At 39.5% G+C, this 15,348-nt stretch overlaps 1 protein-coding gene across 4 annotated transcripts in view; it reads right to left on the reverse strand.

Annotated features, from left to right (window-relative positions):
- The window catches only part of STXBP5 (syntaxin binding protein 5), a 1,098,992-nt gene that overhangs the window by 28,614 nt on the left and 1,055,030 nt on the right, over window positions 1-15,348 (reverse strand). For all 4 annotated transcript variants that reach the window (XM_029594044.1, XM_029594043.1, XM_029594042.1 and 1 more), the window contains one exon: window positions 6,438-6,549. In XM_029594044.1, the coding sequence (XP_029449904.1) occupies window positions 6,438-6,549 (112 nt within the window). The remainder of the gene's footprint in view (window positions 1-6,437; window positions 6,550-15,348) is intronic.

A 15,348-nucleotide genomic window follows, 5' to 3' on the forward strand; every position in this document is an offset into this window, starting at 1 on the left:
GGCGATGTCCTTTCGTGGATTAGAAACTGGTTAAAAGACAGGAAACAGAGTAGGATTAAATGGTCAATTTTCTCAGTGGAAAAGGGTAAACAGTGGAGTGCCTCAGTACTTGGACTGGTGCTTTTCAATATATATATAAATGATCTGGAAAGGAATACTACGAGTGAGGTTATCAAATTATTCTAAGTAGTTAAATCACATACATTACAGGATACAGAAGGACCTTGCAAGACTGGAAGATTGGGCATTCAAATGGCAGATGAAATTTAATGTGGACAAGTGCAAGGTGTTGCATATAGGGAAAAATAACCCTTGCTGTTTTTATACGATGTTAGGTTCCATATTAGGAGTTACCACCCAGGAAAAAGATCCAGGCATCATAGTGGATAATACTTTAAAATAGTCGGCTCAGTGTGTTGCAGCAGTCAAAAAAGCAAACAGAATGCTAGGAATTATTAGGAAGGGAATGATTAATAAAACGGAAAATGTCATAATGCCTCTATACCGCTCCATGGTGAGCCTCACCTTGAATACTGTGTACAATTCTGGTCGCCGCATCTCAAAAAAAGATATAGTTGCAATGGAGAAGGTACAGAGAAGGGCAACCAAAATGATAAAGGGGATGGAACAGCTCCCCTATGAGGAAAGGCTGAAGAGGTTAGGGCTGTTCAGCTTGGAGAAGAGACGGCAGAGTGGGGATATAATAGACGTCTTTAAGATCATGAGAGGTCTTGAACGAGTAGATGTGACTCAGTTATTTACACTTTTGAATAATAGAAGGACTAGGGGGCATTCCATGAAGTTAGCAAGTAGCACATTTAAGACTAATCGAAGAAAATTATTTTTCACTCAATGCACAATAAAGCTCTGGAATTTGTTGCCAGAGGATGTGGTTAGTGCAGTTAGTGTAGCTGGGTTCAAAAAAGGTTTGGATAAGTTCTTGGAGGAGAAGTCCATTAACGGCTATTAATCAAGTTTAGTTAGGGAATAGCCACTGCTATTAATTGCATCAGTAGCATGGGATCTTCTTAGTGTTTGGGTAATTACCACGTTCTTGTGGTCTGGTTTGGCCTCTATTGGAAACAGGATGCTGGGCTTGATGGCAGTGATCTGGTCTGACCCAGCATGGCAATTTCTTATGTTCTTATGCATTCAACCTGCTAAGGCAGTAGATTGCACCATGCACTCGGAGAGCATATGAGGGGATACAGTCACATTGTAGAATTTCTGGAAACCACCTCCCTTCCTGAGAGCCTTGGTCTTTCGCACAAACTGGTGGAATACATCGTGCAGGCCAAGTGGCGCATCACATCTTGAGGCACTGTTTAAGCCAATTTGGCGGGTTACGCCTTTTTTCATTAAGGTTCAAGGTTTGCGCAACCCAACAAGGGACTTTGACGTCAGACGCATCCTGGTGGGCTGGACCAAATGCAATCCATGAGTTCTGGATGCGCGCAGTCCTATTCTCCTTGATCATTTGCTTGTTGTATGGTGCTGTTTACTTTCGGTTGTTATGGACCACTTCGAACTGGTACTTTTCCGAGCTGCCTTTTGTATTGCATTCTTCGTTGCATGTCATGTGAGCAAGCTAGGTGCTGCGGCTAGCGCCCAACATGATCAGTCTGGTCTGTGAGCCTGTTACGTTCCCATTACAAATGGAAAATTCAATAGCAGGATTTGGAGATCCAAGACCGATGAACTCAGCAGGGGGCAATCTGTCACATTAACCTAAGTATAGGGCCTGCCTACGTGCTCAGTGGCCAACACTGCGTGATATAAGATTGTCAGACCCTCGGGGGGGGGGGGGGGGGTGCAAATCCTTTTGCATGCTAACTCACTCCTACTAAGCAAGTACCGGTTTAATGCCATCCGCAAGTGCACCTATGACGTGGCCGGTCTGAAGCTGGAGCAGTTCGGGAACTGCCTCAAGTGCAGTGGCATCTGGTTTGCCAGGCACAGCCATTCAGCGTATCGGCAGATGGCGCTCCCCAGCATACCTATCCTACATTAGGCAGATGAATGAATTCCCGCGTCCCATTGCACTGTAGATGCTGGCAGTAATCTACGGGATCACAACAGCGAATTCTTCTATACCTCCTGCGATATTGCTGCTAACGCCTTATGTCTTTCAGGCCCTCACAATCTGCTGCTATTTTAACAACTTTGAATAATTTAGTGTCACCTACAGATTTGATCACCTCACTTGTTCCATTTCCAGATCATTTATGAATGTTAAAACAGCACAGGTCCCAGAATAGATTCCTGTATTAATGACCTTTTTCTATGTGGAAAACTGACCATTTGGACCTATCCTCTGTTCACTGTCTTTTAAACAGTTACTAAGCAATCAAAGAGAGTGGTTTCAACTAAGTGATCTAAGGAGATAAACTGAATATAATATATGCCATACTGGGTCAGACCAAGGGTCCATCAAACCCAGTATCCAATCTCCAACAGTGGCCAATCCAAGTCACAAGTACCTGGCAAGTACCCAACATTAAACAGATCCCATGATACTAATGCCAGCAACAAGCAGTGGCTATTCCTTATTGATTAATAACAGTTTATGAACTTCTCCTCACTTTTTTTAAACCCAGCTATACTAGTTGCCTTAGAAACAAGTAAAGGAAGAATGAAAAATGGTATGAAAACACAAGATTTGAGGGGTTCAGGAAAAAAAAAAAGGGAAGATGATGGATCACCAGAGGAGAAGCTGGATGGGGGTGAATGATATTAACATTCAAAAACCTAGAATTTTCACAGAATAAAAAAAAAGAAGAGATCAGCATATGAAACAGAGGGAAGGCTGGCTCAAAAGTAATGAGAAAACTTTTTTTTTTTTTTTTAATTAAAAGCTTTTTGAAAGAGATTGGAAAATGCCAGAGGTTAGGGGAGAATTTATAACATGGAACAGAGAAGGAAGCATATACAACAACTTTAAGGAAAAAGGGGCTAGAGGAGATTCAGAGAAATGGTTGCTGATTGAGTAGTAGAGATGGCTGCCTGCTCATGAGAAGCAATATGAACAAGAGGTGAAAGGAAGAGCTAGCAGTATAAAAAGGGGGGAAAGGAGAACAAAATATTAAGGAAGTAATCCAGAGTTGGTAGAAGGGAATCATATTCTGATGTTGGATATATTTGTGATGAATGTAGTAGAAGTTGTCTGCAGTGTGATAGTGGGAAACAGGGAAAAATGATGAAGGAAAGCATACTACATGAAGAGATTTTTGTGAGCTGTAGAAAAAAATGATCCAAAATGACTGTAAAGTAACATTTTATACAGCTAAAACCTGACTCAGGAACTGGTAGATTTTTGGATGGAGATTTTGATTCTTTGCTCTAGCAAGCGATTTGATGAATCTCTGGGTTATGTAGGGCAGATGCCAACTAAAGCCTGGAAGTTCTGGTTAAGCACTGAAATATAACCAAGCAAAGAGATTACGTATAAGATTTTATTTCTGTTGCTTGGCACAACCCAGCAAACAAGGATTATTGATTAGAAGGTATGCAAATCAGTTCGCTTTCAGTATCCTTCCAACACAATATGCTCTGTATCATTGTCAAAAAATATTTTTTGCTCACAATATCTTTCGATTTCACAGTCCTGATGAAGAAGTCTGCTTATTCTAATACAGAACAGGAAGTCCTCAGACTAAAGACACAATTGGTTCCTGAAAACCATGTTTTAAGTCAAAACATTGTCAGACAAGATCAATGTTATAAATGGGAGATTGGTTCCAACACCAGGGCCCAATACCCAGATAAAGAAAATGAAACCCTCCACCCACCCATACGACCAAATACTTACAAAACTACTCCTAATGGTACCAGACACTATCTCCAAACCTTTGTCCGATATCATAAACTGCTCCCTATCACAAGGAATCTTCCCTGTCAACCTAAAACTCGCCTCTCTTAAACTTCTCCTCAAGAAACCTAACCTAGACCCCAGGGAACCCAACAATTTCCACCCTATTTCCAATCTGCCTTTTATAGCCAAGATCATGGAAAAGATAGTCAATAACCAACTTTCAGAGTATCTTGAAGACCACAAAATACTGCACCCTTCCCAATACGGATTCCGAAAAACTCTAAGCACTGAAACCTTCCTCCTCTCTCTAACAGACCACCTCATCATGGGTTTGGACAAAGGACAATCCTTCTTACTAATACTTCTCGACCTTTCGGCGGCATTCGACACCGTAAACCATTCCATCCTCATCAACCAACTATCCGACATAGGGATAACAGGAACCGCCTTCAGATGGTTCAAATCATTCCTCAGTAACAGAGGCTACAAAGTCAGAATCAACAATAAAGAATCCCCACACATCAATTCCTCACTAGGAGTTCCTCAGGGCTCCTCCTTGTCCCCCACCCTCTTCAACATATACCTCCTACCCCTGTGTCAGCTACTAACAAACCTCAATCTAAAACACTATCTTTACGCTGATGACGTTCAAATCCTGATCCCTATAACAGAGTCCATTGCAAAAACACAAGTTCTGGGACAATTGCCTCCAAGAAATCAACTCCCTTCTCACTAAACTAAACCTGATACTCAATTCAGCTAAGACTGAACTCCTCATCATTTCCCCGGATGACAGCGATGCCCCTCGAATGCCAATATCAAACTCCCTTGTCACCCAAGCAAGAGACCTGGGAGTATTAATTGACAACCATCTGAATATAAAAAAAAAATCATCAATCACACAACCAAGGATTGCTTCTATAAACTGCAGGTACTAAAAAGAATTAAACCGCTACTGCACTTTCAAGACTTCAGAAATGTTCTCCGAGCCATTCTATTCTCCAAGATAGACTACTGCAACTCCATTTTGCTAGGTCTCCCCCGCCTCCTCCACCAAACCTCTTCAGATGCTTCAAAACGTGGCAGCCAGAATCTTAACAAATATGCGAAGAGATCACATCTCGCCCATCCTCAGAAATTTGCACTGGCTACCAATCAGCTTTAGAATTTTATACAAGTCCCTCAACATCATCCACAAAACCATTCACAACCAAGCCCCCATTGATTTTCAATTCCCACTCAGACTACACACGTCCTCAAGCCCTATCAGAGAAGCCTACAGAGGATCCCTGCACGCCCCCCCCCCCACCCAAATCCACCCATCATTTAACCACTAGAGAATGGGCCTTCTCTACAGCGGGACCAACCATATGGAACACTATTCTCCCAGAGCTCAGACAGGAACCTTGCCTGTTGACATTTAGAAAAAGGCTCAAGACTTGGCTATTTAAACAGGCCTATCCCTAAGCACAGGAGCCGCCCTAGGTATCATGGCCGAACTTTCAACACACTGTAAATAAATGTTATGGTTAACAAGTTACTTTTTGCTATGTTTTCCTCTTCCCCCAGTTCCATTACCCCTGTTCATTGTAACTTTTGCTTCTCTACACTATGTTAATAGTAAGGTTATAACCCCGGTTACTTGTAAACCGACATGATATGATCTGTATCATGAATGCTGGTATAAAAAAGTACTAAATGAATAAATAAAATAAATAAATACCATATTTTCTCCAAAATAACCTGAAAATTAGTAATATATATAGTACTGTAAAAAGCAAAGAGACTGTAAAGCATTTCCTTTTTTGTCTGAAAAGGAAAGTGCCAAGTTAAGCCTAAAGGGCACTGCACTGATACCTTTTTGAGGAAAGGATTTCATGTCGCCTGTCCTCATAGTGATCAGCACACCAATGTTATTAATTTATCCATATTTTACCAAATTTTAGCTTAAATCTTTTTTGTTTCCACTATGCTAACTTACATTGTCTGTATTCTTATGTTTTAACCTTAATTATTAGTTTTTTCTTTATTCTAATTACATTTTAATGAACTTATTTTAACTGCTTAGCACTTGTTTTAAATGATTTTTATATAACTTTTTAAATGTATTTTAAATTGTATATTTATTTATTGTACACTGTTTTATATACCATCGATCTGTAAACAAACAAATAAATAAATAAAATAAAAGTGTGCCTGCTGGGAGATACTCAGTTGTCTTAAAACTTGAAAAAAGTGTTCTAGTTTGGATAATGGGTGAATCATAACTCAAGACTTCCTGTACTAGAACATAAACCACAAGTATTCCAAGTCTTTCAAAGTATCTTGACAGAGTACTTTTTGCTGCATTGTGAATACGGTGTCCCATAAAACATTCTGAACTGTTCTTTCCATTTTCTCTCTTTTTTCTTTTTTCCTTTTTCTATGCCTAACTCCTCATCTAGCTTGTGGTTTTCTCCAAAACCCATAACTACTTCTGTGCTCTATTGATCTGGACATATCACCAGGTTTTGGACACTAGGCAATAGAAAATCTAAGGGCATTCAATAATACCATGCACCTGCTTCAACTTTTCTTTTACATGATTATTATTTTGGTACGTATTGAAGGAATGAAAGCAACTTACAGAGGTCTTCCCTGTCCAGAGACTGTGCACCTCCTCCAAACAATCCTTTAAAGAAACCTCTGTTAGGAGCTTCTGGTGTTTCCACTGGCGTGAAGAGTTCACCCAACATCTCCTTTATAATTAAAAAATAGGGCATTAAACTTCCAGCATAATGGGAAACAATGTCACAAAAATCCAAGCTTGTGGGCTCAGATAATTTGCCATAAGGCTAATAGATAATTAACTTTCCAGTAAAATAAGAAAACAGCATGTATTCACATCATTGAAGTTTAACATACATTATAGCAAGAATTTCAGAATTTACAAATGGATGAGACCCTCTCATTGTTGGGTGATATTTCTTTAAAGGTGAATTTATATAAACCTCAGAATAAACAGTTACAATGTTCATTGGGTAGTGCTTGATGATAAATTATTCAGCAAGCAAGTTAGAATAAGGTTTCTCAAATGCAGTCATCAACATATCTTTACAGCTACAAAGCTCCTGCTGGTTCCTTGCAAAACTCCTTCTACTAACTTACCTCTGTCATCCAGCTCTCTGCACACTAGCTCCATGTACTACTGTAGCTGCTATGATGGATCTGCGCAGATCTGTGAGGTCGAGCTGTATGGTGTCCCTAAATCTGTGCTGTTCGCATGAGTGAAAAAAAAAGAACCTAAGAAGAGGGGTAGCATGCAACTCAAACCCACAGAGCTGATTGGAGTCACCAAAGCAGAAGCGTGCTCATATAGGGAACCAGTGGGCAGAAAGCTGGATAAAAATCTGATAGCAGAAAAAGCCCATAGAGCCTACCTAGCCTGCCCATCCACATTAACTACTCAGTTCGACAACCCCTACCACTCCCCCTCGTAGATACTCTGTGCTTGTCCCATGCTTTCTGCAGTGGCTTGCAGGAGATGCAAGAGCAGATACAGCAGTTAGATGGGGCAGCCCAATGCACTCACAACCACATAGTGACTATCGAAAGTCTATATCCTCTAACATTTTTCACATTTTGTTGCGTCAGTGCGTCAGACTTGCATGCATTTAAATGAGGAGTTTCTTCCACCCATCAACATACCATACTCCACACCTTTCGGAACTAAAATTTTTATTGAGGGACACAATATATATGTATAAAAAAAACCCCAAAAAACCACCCTGAAATCTAACACCCCGCTCAGAGTCGGTACACGGTGAAAACACCTTTGGCAGCAATTACAACTGTGAGTGCTGGGATAGGTCTCCACCAACTTTGCATTCTTAGATTTCTTAATATTATTGTCTTCTTTACAAAACTGGTCAAGCTCTGTCAATTTCCTTAGGAACTGTTAATGGGCATCAATTTTCATGTCACAGATTTTTGATTGGACTGAGGTTGGGGTTCTGGAATGGGGTACTCTAGGACATTTATTTACCTTTTTCCTCCTCAACACTCCAGTGTAGCTTTGGTTGTGGGCTTTGGGTTGTTGTCATCTGAAATGTGAACTTCTGTCCCAGTTTTAGCTTTCTTGAAGAGGGCAGCAGGACTCTTATGCTTTTCTCCATTCAATGTCCTTTCTGTTCTGACAAGTGCCCCAGTCTCTGCTGATGAGAAACATCCCAATAACATGATGCTACCACCAACATGCTTTACAATAGGGACAGCGTTTCCTGGGTGATGTTCTATGTTGGGATTGCATCAAATGAAACACTCTGCATTCAGGCCAAGATGATATAGTTTAGTTTTGTCAGACCACAAAACCTTTTGCCATGTGGCCACAGTATCCCCTTTGCATATTACTTTGCATATTTCAAACAGGATCCAGGTGGGCTGTCTTGGGTAGTGACTTCCTTCTTGCCACCATAGCATATAGGCCAGATTTGTGAAGTGCTTGGGATTTTGTTGTTATGCATGCTTTGACAAGTCTTGACCATGGAAGCCTGTAGGTTTTTAAAGTTGTCATTGGTCTCTTGGTTGCCTCCTTGATCAGTCTTCTTCTTGCTTGCTTATCCAGTTTTGCAGGAACTTGATGGTGTCATACACCATTTAATAACCATCTTGTCCACAATCTGAAGGATATTCATGGACTTTGAAATTCTTTTATCCCCATCTGCAGATCTATGCCATCTTCAGATCTTTTCACGACTTTGTCTTGGAGATATTTTTGACAACTCCTTGGTGCTCATGATTGGTCTTTGCTTTGAAATGCATTGCCCAGCAGAGAGAACCAACATGAAATGCTGAATTTATCTGGTCATCAAGTGAATCAGTACAATTTAACACAGGTTGAGTCAATTTAAATTTGTGAGGGCTTTTGAAGATGACTAGTAACATCAGAGCTTTAAGTATTTAGAATTGCTACAGAGGTACAACAGAGTTGGATATTTTCCAATCAAGTCATTCTCTGTTTTTATTTCTATTTCAAGTTTTAAAGAATTCTGGAATATATTTTCCATTTTATAGTTGTGGATTAGGATGTGTACATACATGGACCAAAAGTGGTTTTGATGCATTTTACCTCCAAGCTACAAGGCAACAAAAGGTGAGCATTGTGGAAGGAGGTGTAGACTTTTCTATAGCCACTGAACTCCTGATCCGCCCAATGAACTTAATATTTCCCTGCTCCTCTAAGCTGTTACCTCCATTCTGATCCTCTCTTCTTCCCTCTCATCCCACAGCTAGCAGGAGGCGAGCAGAACAACATGCCCCCCCACCCCCTGCTGGTTGCTGTCTGCCACTTTTCCTACCATGAACCTCTTAGCTGCAGCAAAAGCAAGACTCTGGCCACTAGGAAGGAGGTATGTTGCTTCCCTCTCCTCCTGCCAGCTGGAGAGTAAGTATGTCAAAAAGGATGTCCGCATTTTAGCTACTTTCTGAAGGTTTAAAGGCTGAAGGTTTTTGTTTTTTTTTTTTTAATTAAAGATCCATGCATATGCATACACGTCCCGAAAATAAGGATCCTTTATTTCTGGGTGGAACTACATGCTTTATTTATTTATTTATTTTTTCATTTCTAATTTGAAAAAAAAAGTTATTCATAGCATCTTTGCTTGGTCAATCTTGCATTAATTGCATTAATTGCTCTAAGCAAATGGGGATATTGCTTTACTGAATACCATCAAAACTATCTGCTGGCACCACCCTAGTACATCCTAAGTATGAATGCAATATAAATAAGCTTATAACCTCACAAAAGAAGATTCTTTTACACACAGAATCAAGGGAATGGTTTTAATGTTAAATGGGGAGAAGGGGGAACAACCTTTGGATGAGAGGCCACATTTGTATGTACCATAATTACCTTTCCAAAGGCTCCCCCTTTAGAAAGCAAGGGTCCACCCTCAGATGCTGCAAATCACTGAGTGACTTGATACAGATCTGGCATCAGTATTCTCCGCTGGTGGGCAGTACGCAAGGCCCAAGAGGATCACCACAGTGTTCGGGGGTAATTTTCAAAAGAATTTATATGCAGAAACTCTGGTTTCTCCACATTAATCCTCATTTGAAAATTAATTTCGAGTATAATCACATATTAAGTAGATATTCTGGGGTAGAGCTGGGGCAGATAAGATTTACACACATACTTTTGATTTTTGAAAATATTCCTATAAATCCATATGCACAAATGTGTGCATATATAGCGCAGGGGATTCCATATACCCTTGCAAATTTTCTAAGTGGATTTCCCTGCAGAAATCCATTTTGAAAATTCAGGCCAAAGTCTGCAGGTAAAATGTATCTACAGATTTCAGCCTATATGGGCTGTTTGAAAATTACCGTTCCTATGACCAAGTCCACATAATAGGTATTTCAAAACAAAACTGTAATGCAGAGCATTACAAAACTAGAAGAAAATATAATCTGAAGTTTTTCTACATTCTGTAGAATAAAATACAGATTCTTATATATTTTGAGTAGAAACTGCAGGAAAACTTGGCCTCAGTCTGTTTTTCTAAGAAACCATTTAGAACCTTTGAAATCCTCTTCTACCACTTAGATAATCCAAAAGCACCTGGTTGGTTGCACTCACCCTCTTAGGTAAGTTTCTTCTCCCTCTTGGGAAAGTAACCCTCCAGAGCACTATTTGAGGAGCTCCTCCTGCAACTCACTCCAATCAATGTGAGAAAATTAAACACACTGTGTCAGTGGGCAGAACAGACAATCTATCCTCTCCTCTCCTCTCCTGAAGCCCCAGACAGAAACCTGTTACCTTACCTCAGCTTCCCGGTTGTTGATTCTTTCCAGTGAGTCATGGAGTCACCTTTATACATTTGGACAAATAATTTACCCTGTTGGGGACAGACCCTCTTTATTACTCACAAAATCAACAAATACCCAAGGAACCTCCCATAACTAGAAGTGTCCATAATTTATACTACAGTGAGGTCTAGTCGGCCTTGCATATATACATATCTATCACACTCTCCATATGCATAGAACATGACAGCCCATCTAGTCTGTCCATTTTCTCTTTCTGTTCCAATATCACAGACTCTGCATGATCTTTGCTATTATCTTCACTTCCCCAGAATTAAGGATCCTCTGTGCTTATCCCATGTTTTTTTTAATTCTACTACCATATTTTCCTACACCATCTCCACTGTGAAACTATTTCATGCACCCACCCTCTTTGTGAGGGAATACTGCCTTTTCCTCATTTTACCCCCTTTTAGCCATGATCCCACATTCTAGAATGGGGTTGGTTAACTTCCAGCCCACTGAAACCCTCCTGCTGGTAATCTGCTCTTTCCTGAATACTGGAACTATAAGCAGTTTCAAACCCATGAGCCAACTGTGCTAATTTCATGATGCATGAGGTTCTCAATGGGAACATGACACTTGGCTCAAAGTGGTCTACTTGTGCTCTAGAATTTCTCTTCCACTCAAAATGCTTTTCTTACACACCTATATTCTAGGAAATAGGTCAAATCCCATCTCTTAGGACATATGTTTCAGACTCTGCACCATTTCAGTTGTTCTTCTCTGGACTGCCTCTACTTTATCTATTTTGTCCTTAACTGAACTGGACAAAGTATTCCAGATAAAGTGTCACCAATGATACATTACTGTTAATAAGCATAATGAGCCATCATCATCATTTATTTATAATCACACTCTTCCACCATGAGAGCTCAAAGAGTGCTACAAGCAACAATTAAACAAGAAACTGATTTACAGCAAACAGAGTACGATTACAATATATAGTGAACAGTATAAAACATAAGATTAGGAAGTTAAACAAAACCAACAAGGGCTAAGAACTAGAAGGAATGCATTACAATTCAAACCACCGATAGGGAGAAAGGTAGAATCTTGAATATGGCCCGATGCAGAGCCAGTGTAGTGATCTGAGAAGATGTGGTTCTATTTTCTGGCTTTTAGAATGAGTCGAGTAGCTGCATTTTGGATGAATTATAGATGGTGATCGAGCTTCTTGGGTAATCCAGTGTAATAAATACATTGCAAGAGTTAGGAGGGATCACTGTTGCAAAAGCAGGGCCATCGAAGAAAGGGTGGAGGTAGCGCAGTTGGTGTAGTTAGAAGAAAGTGGATTTGGTTACCAATATTATTTTGGCTTCTGTGATGAGGTTAGAGTCCCAGAGGAAGCCCAAACTTCTGACCTGGTGACAGAAAGGGAGGGTTTCCCTTCTAGTGTACCCTTGAGTGAATGTAGGTAGGATCCTGCTTACCAATCCACAGGACATCTGTTTTTTTGGGATTCAGTTTGAGTTTGTTTAGAAGTAGCCAGTTTGAGACTTTCTCCAGGCCAGAGTTGAACTTGGAGGTTTTCAGCTTGGGATCTGGACCTAAGGGGCATAGTAGCTGTATATTGTCGGCATACGTGAGTCCTTAATTAAGTTTGCAGAGCAGGGCCATGTCTATGTTAAAGAGGTTGGGAGAGAGGATGGATCCCCGAGGAACTCCATACAAGAGGGGGGTGGGGTTTCAAGGATGTTTGTCCCAGAGAGAAACAGTCTTAGAAGAAGGATTTCAGCAAATTCAGTGCTCGTACTGTGATGTCCAGATCTATTGGTTAATGGTGTCAAATGATGCTGAGAGGTTGAGGCGTACTAGGAGTGTAGGCTGTTCTTGATCTAGGCAGGGCCTCATGCCCTCAACCAGGTTCACCAGTGCAGTTTCTGTGTTGTGATGTGTTCTAAATCCTGATTGAAGAGAGTCTGGGAGATACAACGGCTTTAAGGATTTTGGGATATGACTTTCAGAGAATGAGGTGTTAATAATAAGCTGGAGGAGGTGAAGTAGGCCAGTTTTGGATTGTGTGGCGATCCAGGAATGGCATGGGTCTTCTGGGCATGACTGTAGTAGAAAGTAAGCCACACACTTTATAAAATACCATGTAGTTCTAGCCCAAATGTACACAGGTATATTGATAATGTAGGAACACATATATTCTCTATTTTATAAAAATCCTGAAGTATAATTTATGTGCCTAATAATCCAGAAGCAAACACAGAGGCAGGTATTTTATAAAGTATGCCCTTACTTCACTTTTTTTAAAATTTAATCTTCATTAAATCATTTACATCAAACGAAATAAGAAAGAATATATGAGTATTATTAACACATTTTTTCAAACTCCATAAGAAATACGATAGCATTACAAGCCCATATCTATAACTGGAGGAGAAAGGTAAAATTTAACAAAAAAACCCCCAAAAAAAAACCCTTCCAAAAAACCAGGTGTGTGTGGGTGGGGAACACAAACCCCAAATTCACCTCACTCTAATAAGTTGCAAAGGAGCCTATCCCAGTTTCCCCTACTCCTGTCTAGTAGAAAACAATCTAAGTGTAATGGATCAGAAAATTTAAATGTATTATTTTGGTATGAAACCAAGCATTTGCAAGGAAATAAATTTAAGAAAAAACAACATAGCTCCAATATCTAATACTCTTTGCCTTCAAGAAAAAAATTGCTTCCTCCAGGCCTATGTTGCCCAGGAAACATCAGGAAAAACAGGGACATTTTGTCCACAAAAAGAAAATCTTATAGAAAAAAAAATATTTTTAAAAACCAGATCTTTATCTTGTTCTGCAATAAACTTAACTATCAAAGTAGCTCTTCAGGGTATATCATCCACAGATGCCTCCAGGAATGTCGATACCCCAGGACTCTCTAAAATCAAGTTAGCTATCCCACTTTCTTGGTCAAGGATTATTTTTTTCTTAGGTAAATAATAAATCCTGGATAAGACAGGAATGTTCTCTTCAGAAATAAGCAAAATCTCGTATATGTTTCTTAAATAACTCATAAGCAGACATAAACCTAAGTTTTTGGAAAATTAAAAAAATGCAAATTTCTAGCTCTCTGATTATTCACCAGAATTTCTAATTATTTATGGCTATGAAAGCTGTCCTTGATCTGGGATGCAGATGAAGCTTTTAAAGAGGCCATCTGAGATATAAGTACAGAAACCGTCCCTTCAAGGCATTTAAGTTTAGTCTCTTGTTCCTCCATCTTACCTGTTCTCTACTGAAAACTTACAAAGTTGAGAAACTGACTGGAATATAATTTTGTCTAACTTTGCAACTAGTCTCCATATATCAACTAGTATGACACAGACAGGTTCTTCAAGTTCTCCTGTAGTACCTACCTACTCGTGTGTATACTTGGAATCATTAGTTCACCCAGACCCTCCAGCATGCCACCCTGAACCCACACCAGTTTACCCAAAAACTGCAGGCAAAAGCTAAGTCTTATTTCAATTGTGCAAGTCAATTCGTAGATATAAAAGTGCTTGGACAAGTTTAGTAATACATTCCCATATACAACTTATAAAGTAATCAACTTGCACGCATACTTCCGAAAGGCCCCAGAATATCCCTTATATATTTATTTATTTATTTTGCTTTTATATACCAAATTTCAGCAATGCTATCACATCGGTTTACATATAACAATTTTAACTAAAAAATGGATACAATGTAATAAATATAACAAATGAGGGGAAAAAATGGGATATGTATTACAAAATATAATTATCAAATATGTTAAAAGTAGGAGCGTGATCAATGAAAGATTGGGGGTTGAGAAGAGGGAGAAACAAGAGAGGGATGGGAAAGTGTAGCGATTGATAAAATAGAAGGAAGGTTGAACATAGGTTTCTAAGTGAGTCTTTAAAAAGAAGTGTGTCTTTCATCCATTCAGTTTTATTATTCTAGAGAGCTTTGTGGATTAGAGTTAGGGTTTTATATATTATCCTGTGAGAGATTGGTAACCAATGAAGTTGTTTAAGAATCGGAGTGATATGTTCTGTTCTTTTGCAGTTGGATAAAGATCTAGCTGCTGCATTTTTCCATGTTAATATTTATTGCAAGTATGTGTACACACTCAGTGCTTATAAAATAGCATAAATATGTATATGTTTATTTTATGTGCGTCAACCCCCACCCTCTCTCTTTGAAAATTTCGTTCGGTATGTAAATATATTTATAAGCTTATCATCTGTAATCTCTCACAGTCAAGGATGATTACCTTTCATGATTCACCTCCCTGACACCTTTATACTTTTATTAAAAAGAAAACATTGCACACCCCTTCCATATGGCTCCTGACAGAATGGAATCCTTATCCAATCTCACACTGCTGGTGAAGACTTATAGCCCTGTGATTGGGGACTGTGCCTGTCTATTAAAGTGGTAACTTGTACTCGCCATGTCACATCACTGTCAAAGGATATATGTAGCTTTCCAGGAGAGAAACCATTGCCTTTTGCTGTTATTCTGCTATCTGCCACCTATGGATATGCTGGATGGCAATAAACTATCATTCTAATTGTTCACTAATAAAAACTACCTTATTCCTATCCAATCATTCATATACAGAGCCCTCTTCTCCCTATACATAAAGATTCCCTTCTGCCCATAGACATATTCCTCTATTTCTTCAGTCAAGTCATAGAAGTCAACTATTTCAATAATCCTTGCTC

Source organism: Rhinatrema bivittatum, chromosome 3, assembly GCF_901001135.1.
Source record: "Rhinatrema bivittatum chromosome 3, aRhiBiv1.1, whole genome shotgun sequence".
Taxonomy (NCBI): Eukaryota; Metazoa; Chordata; class Amphibia; order Gymnophiona; family Rhinatrematidae; genus Rhinatrema; species Rhinatrema bivittatum.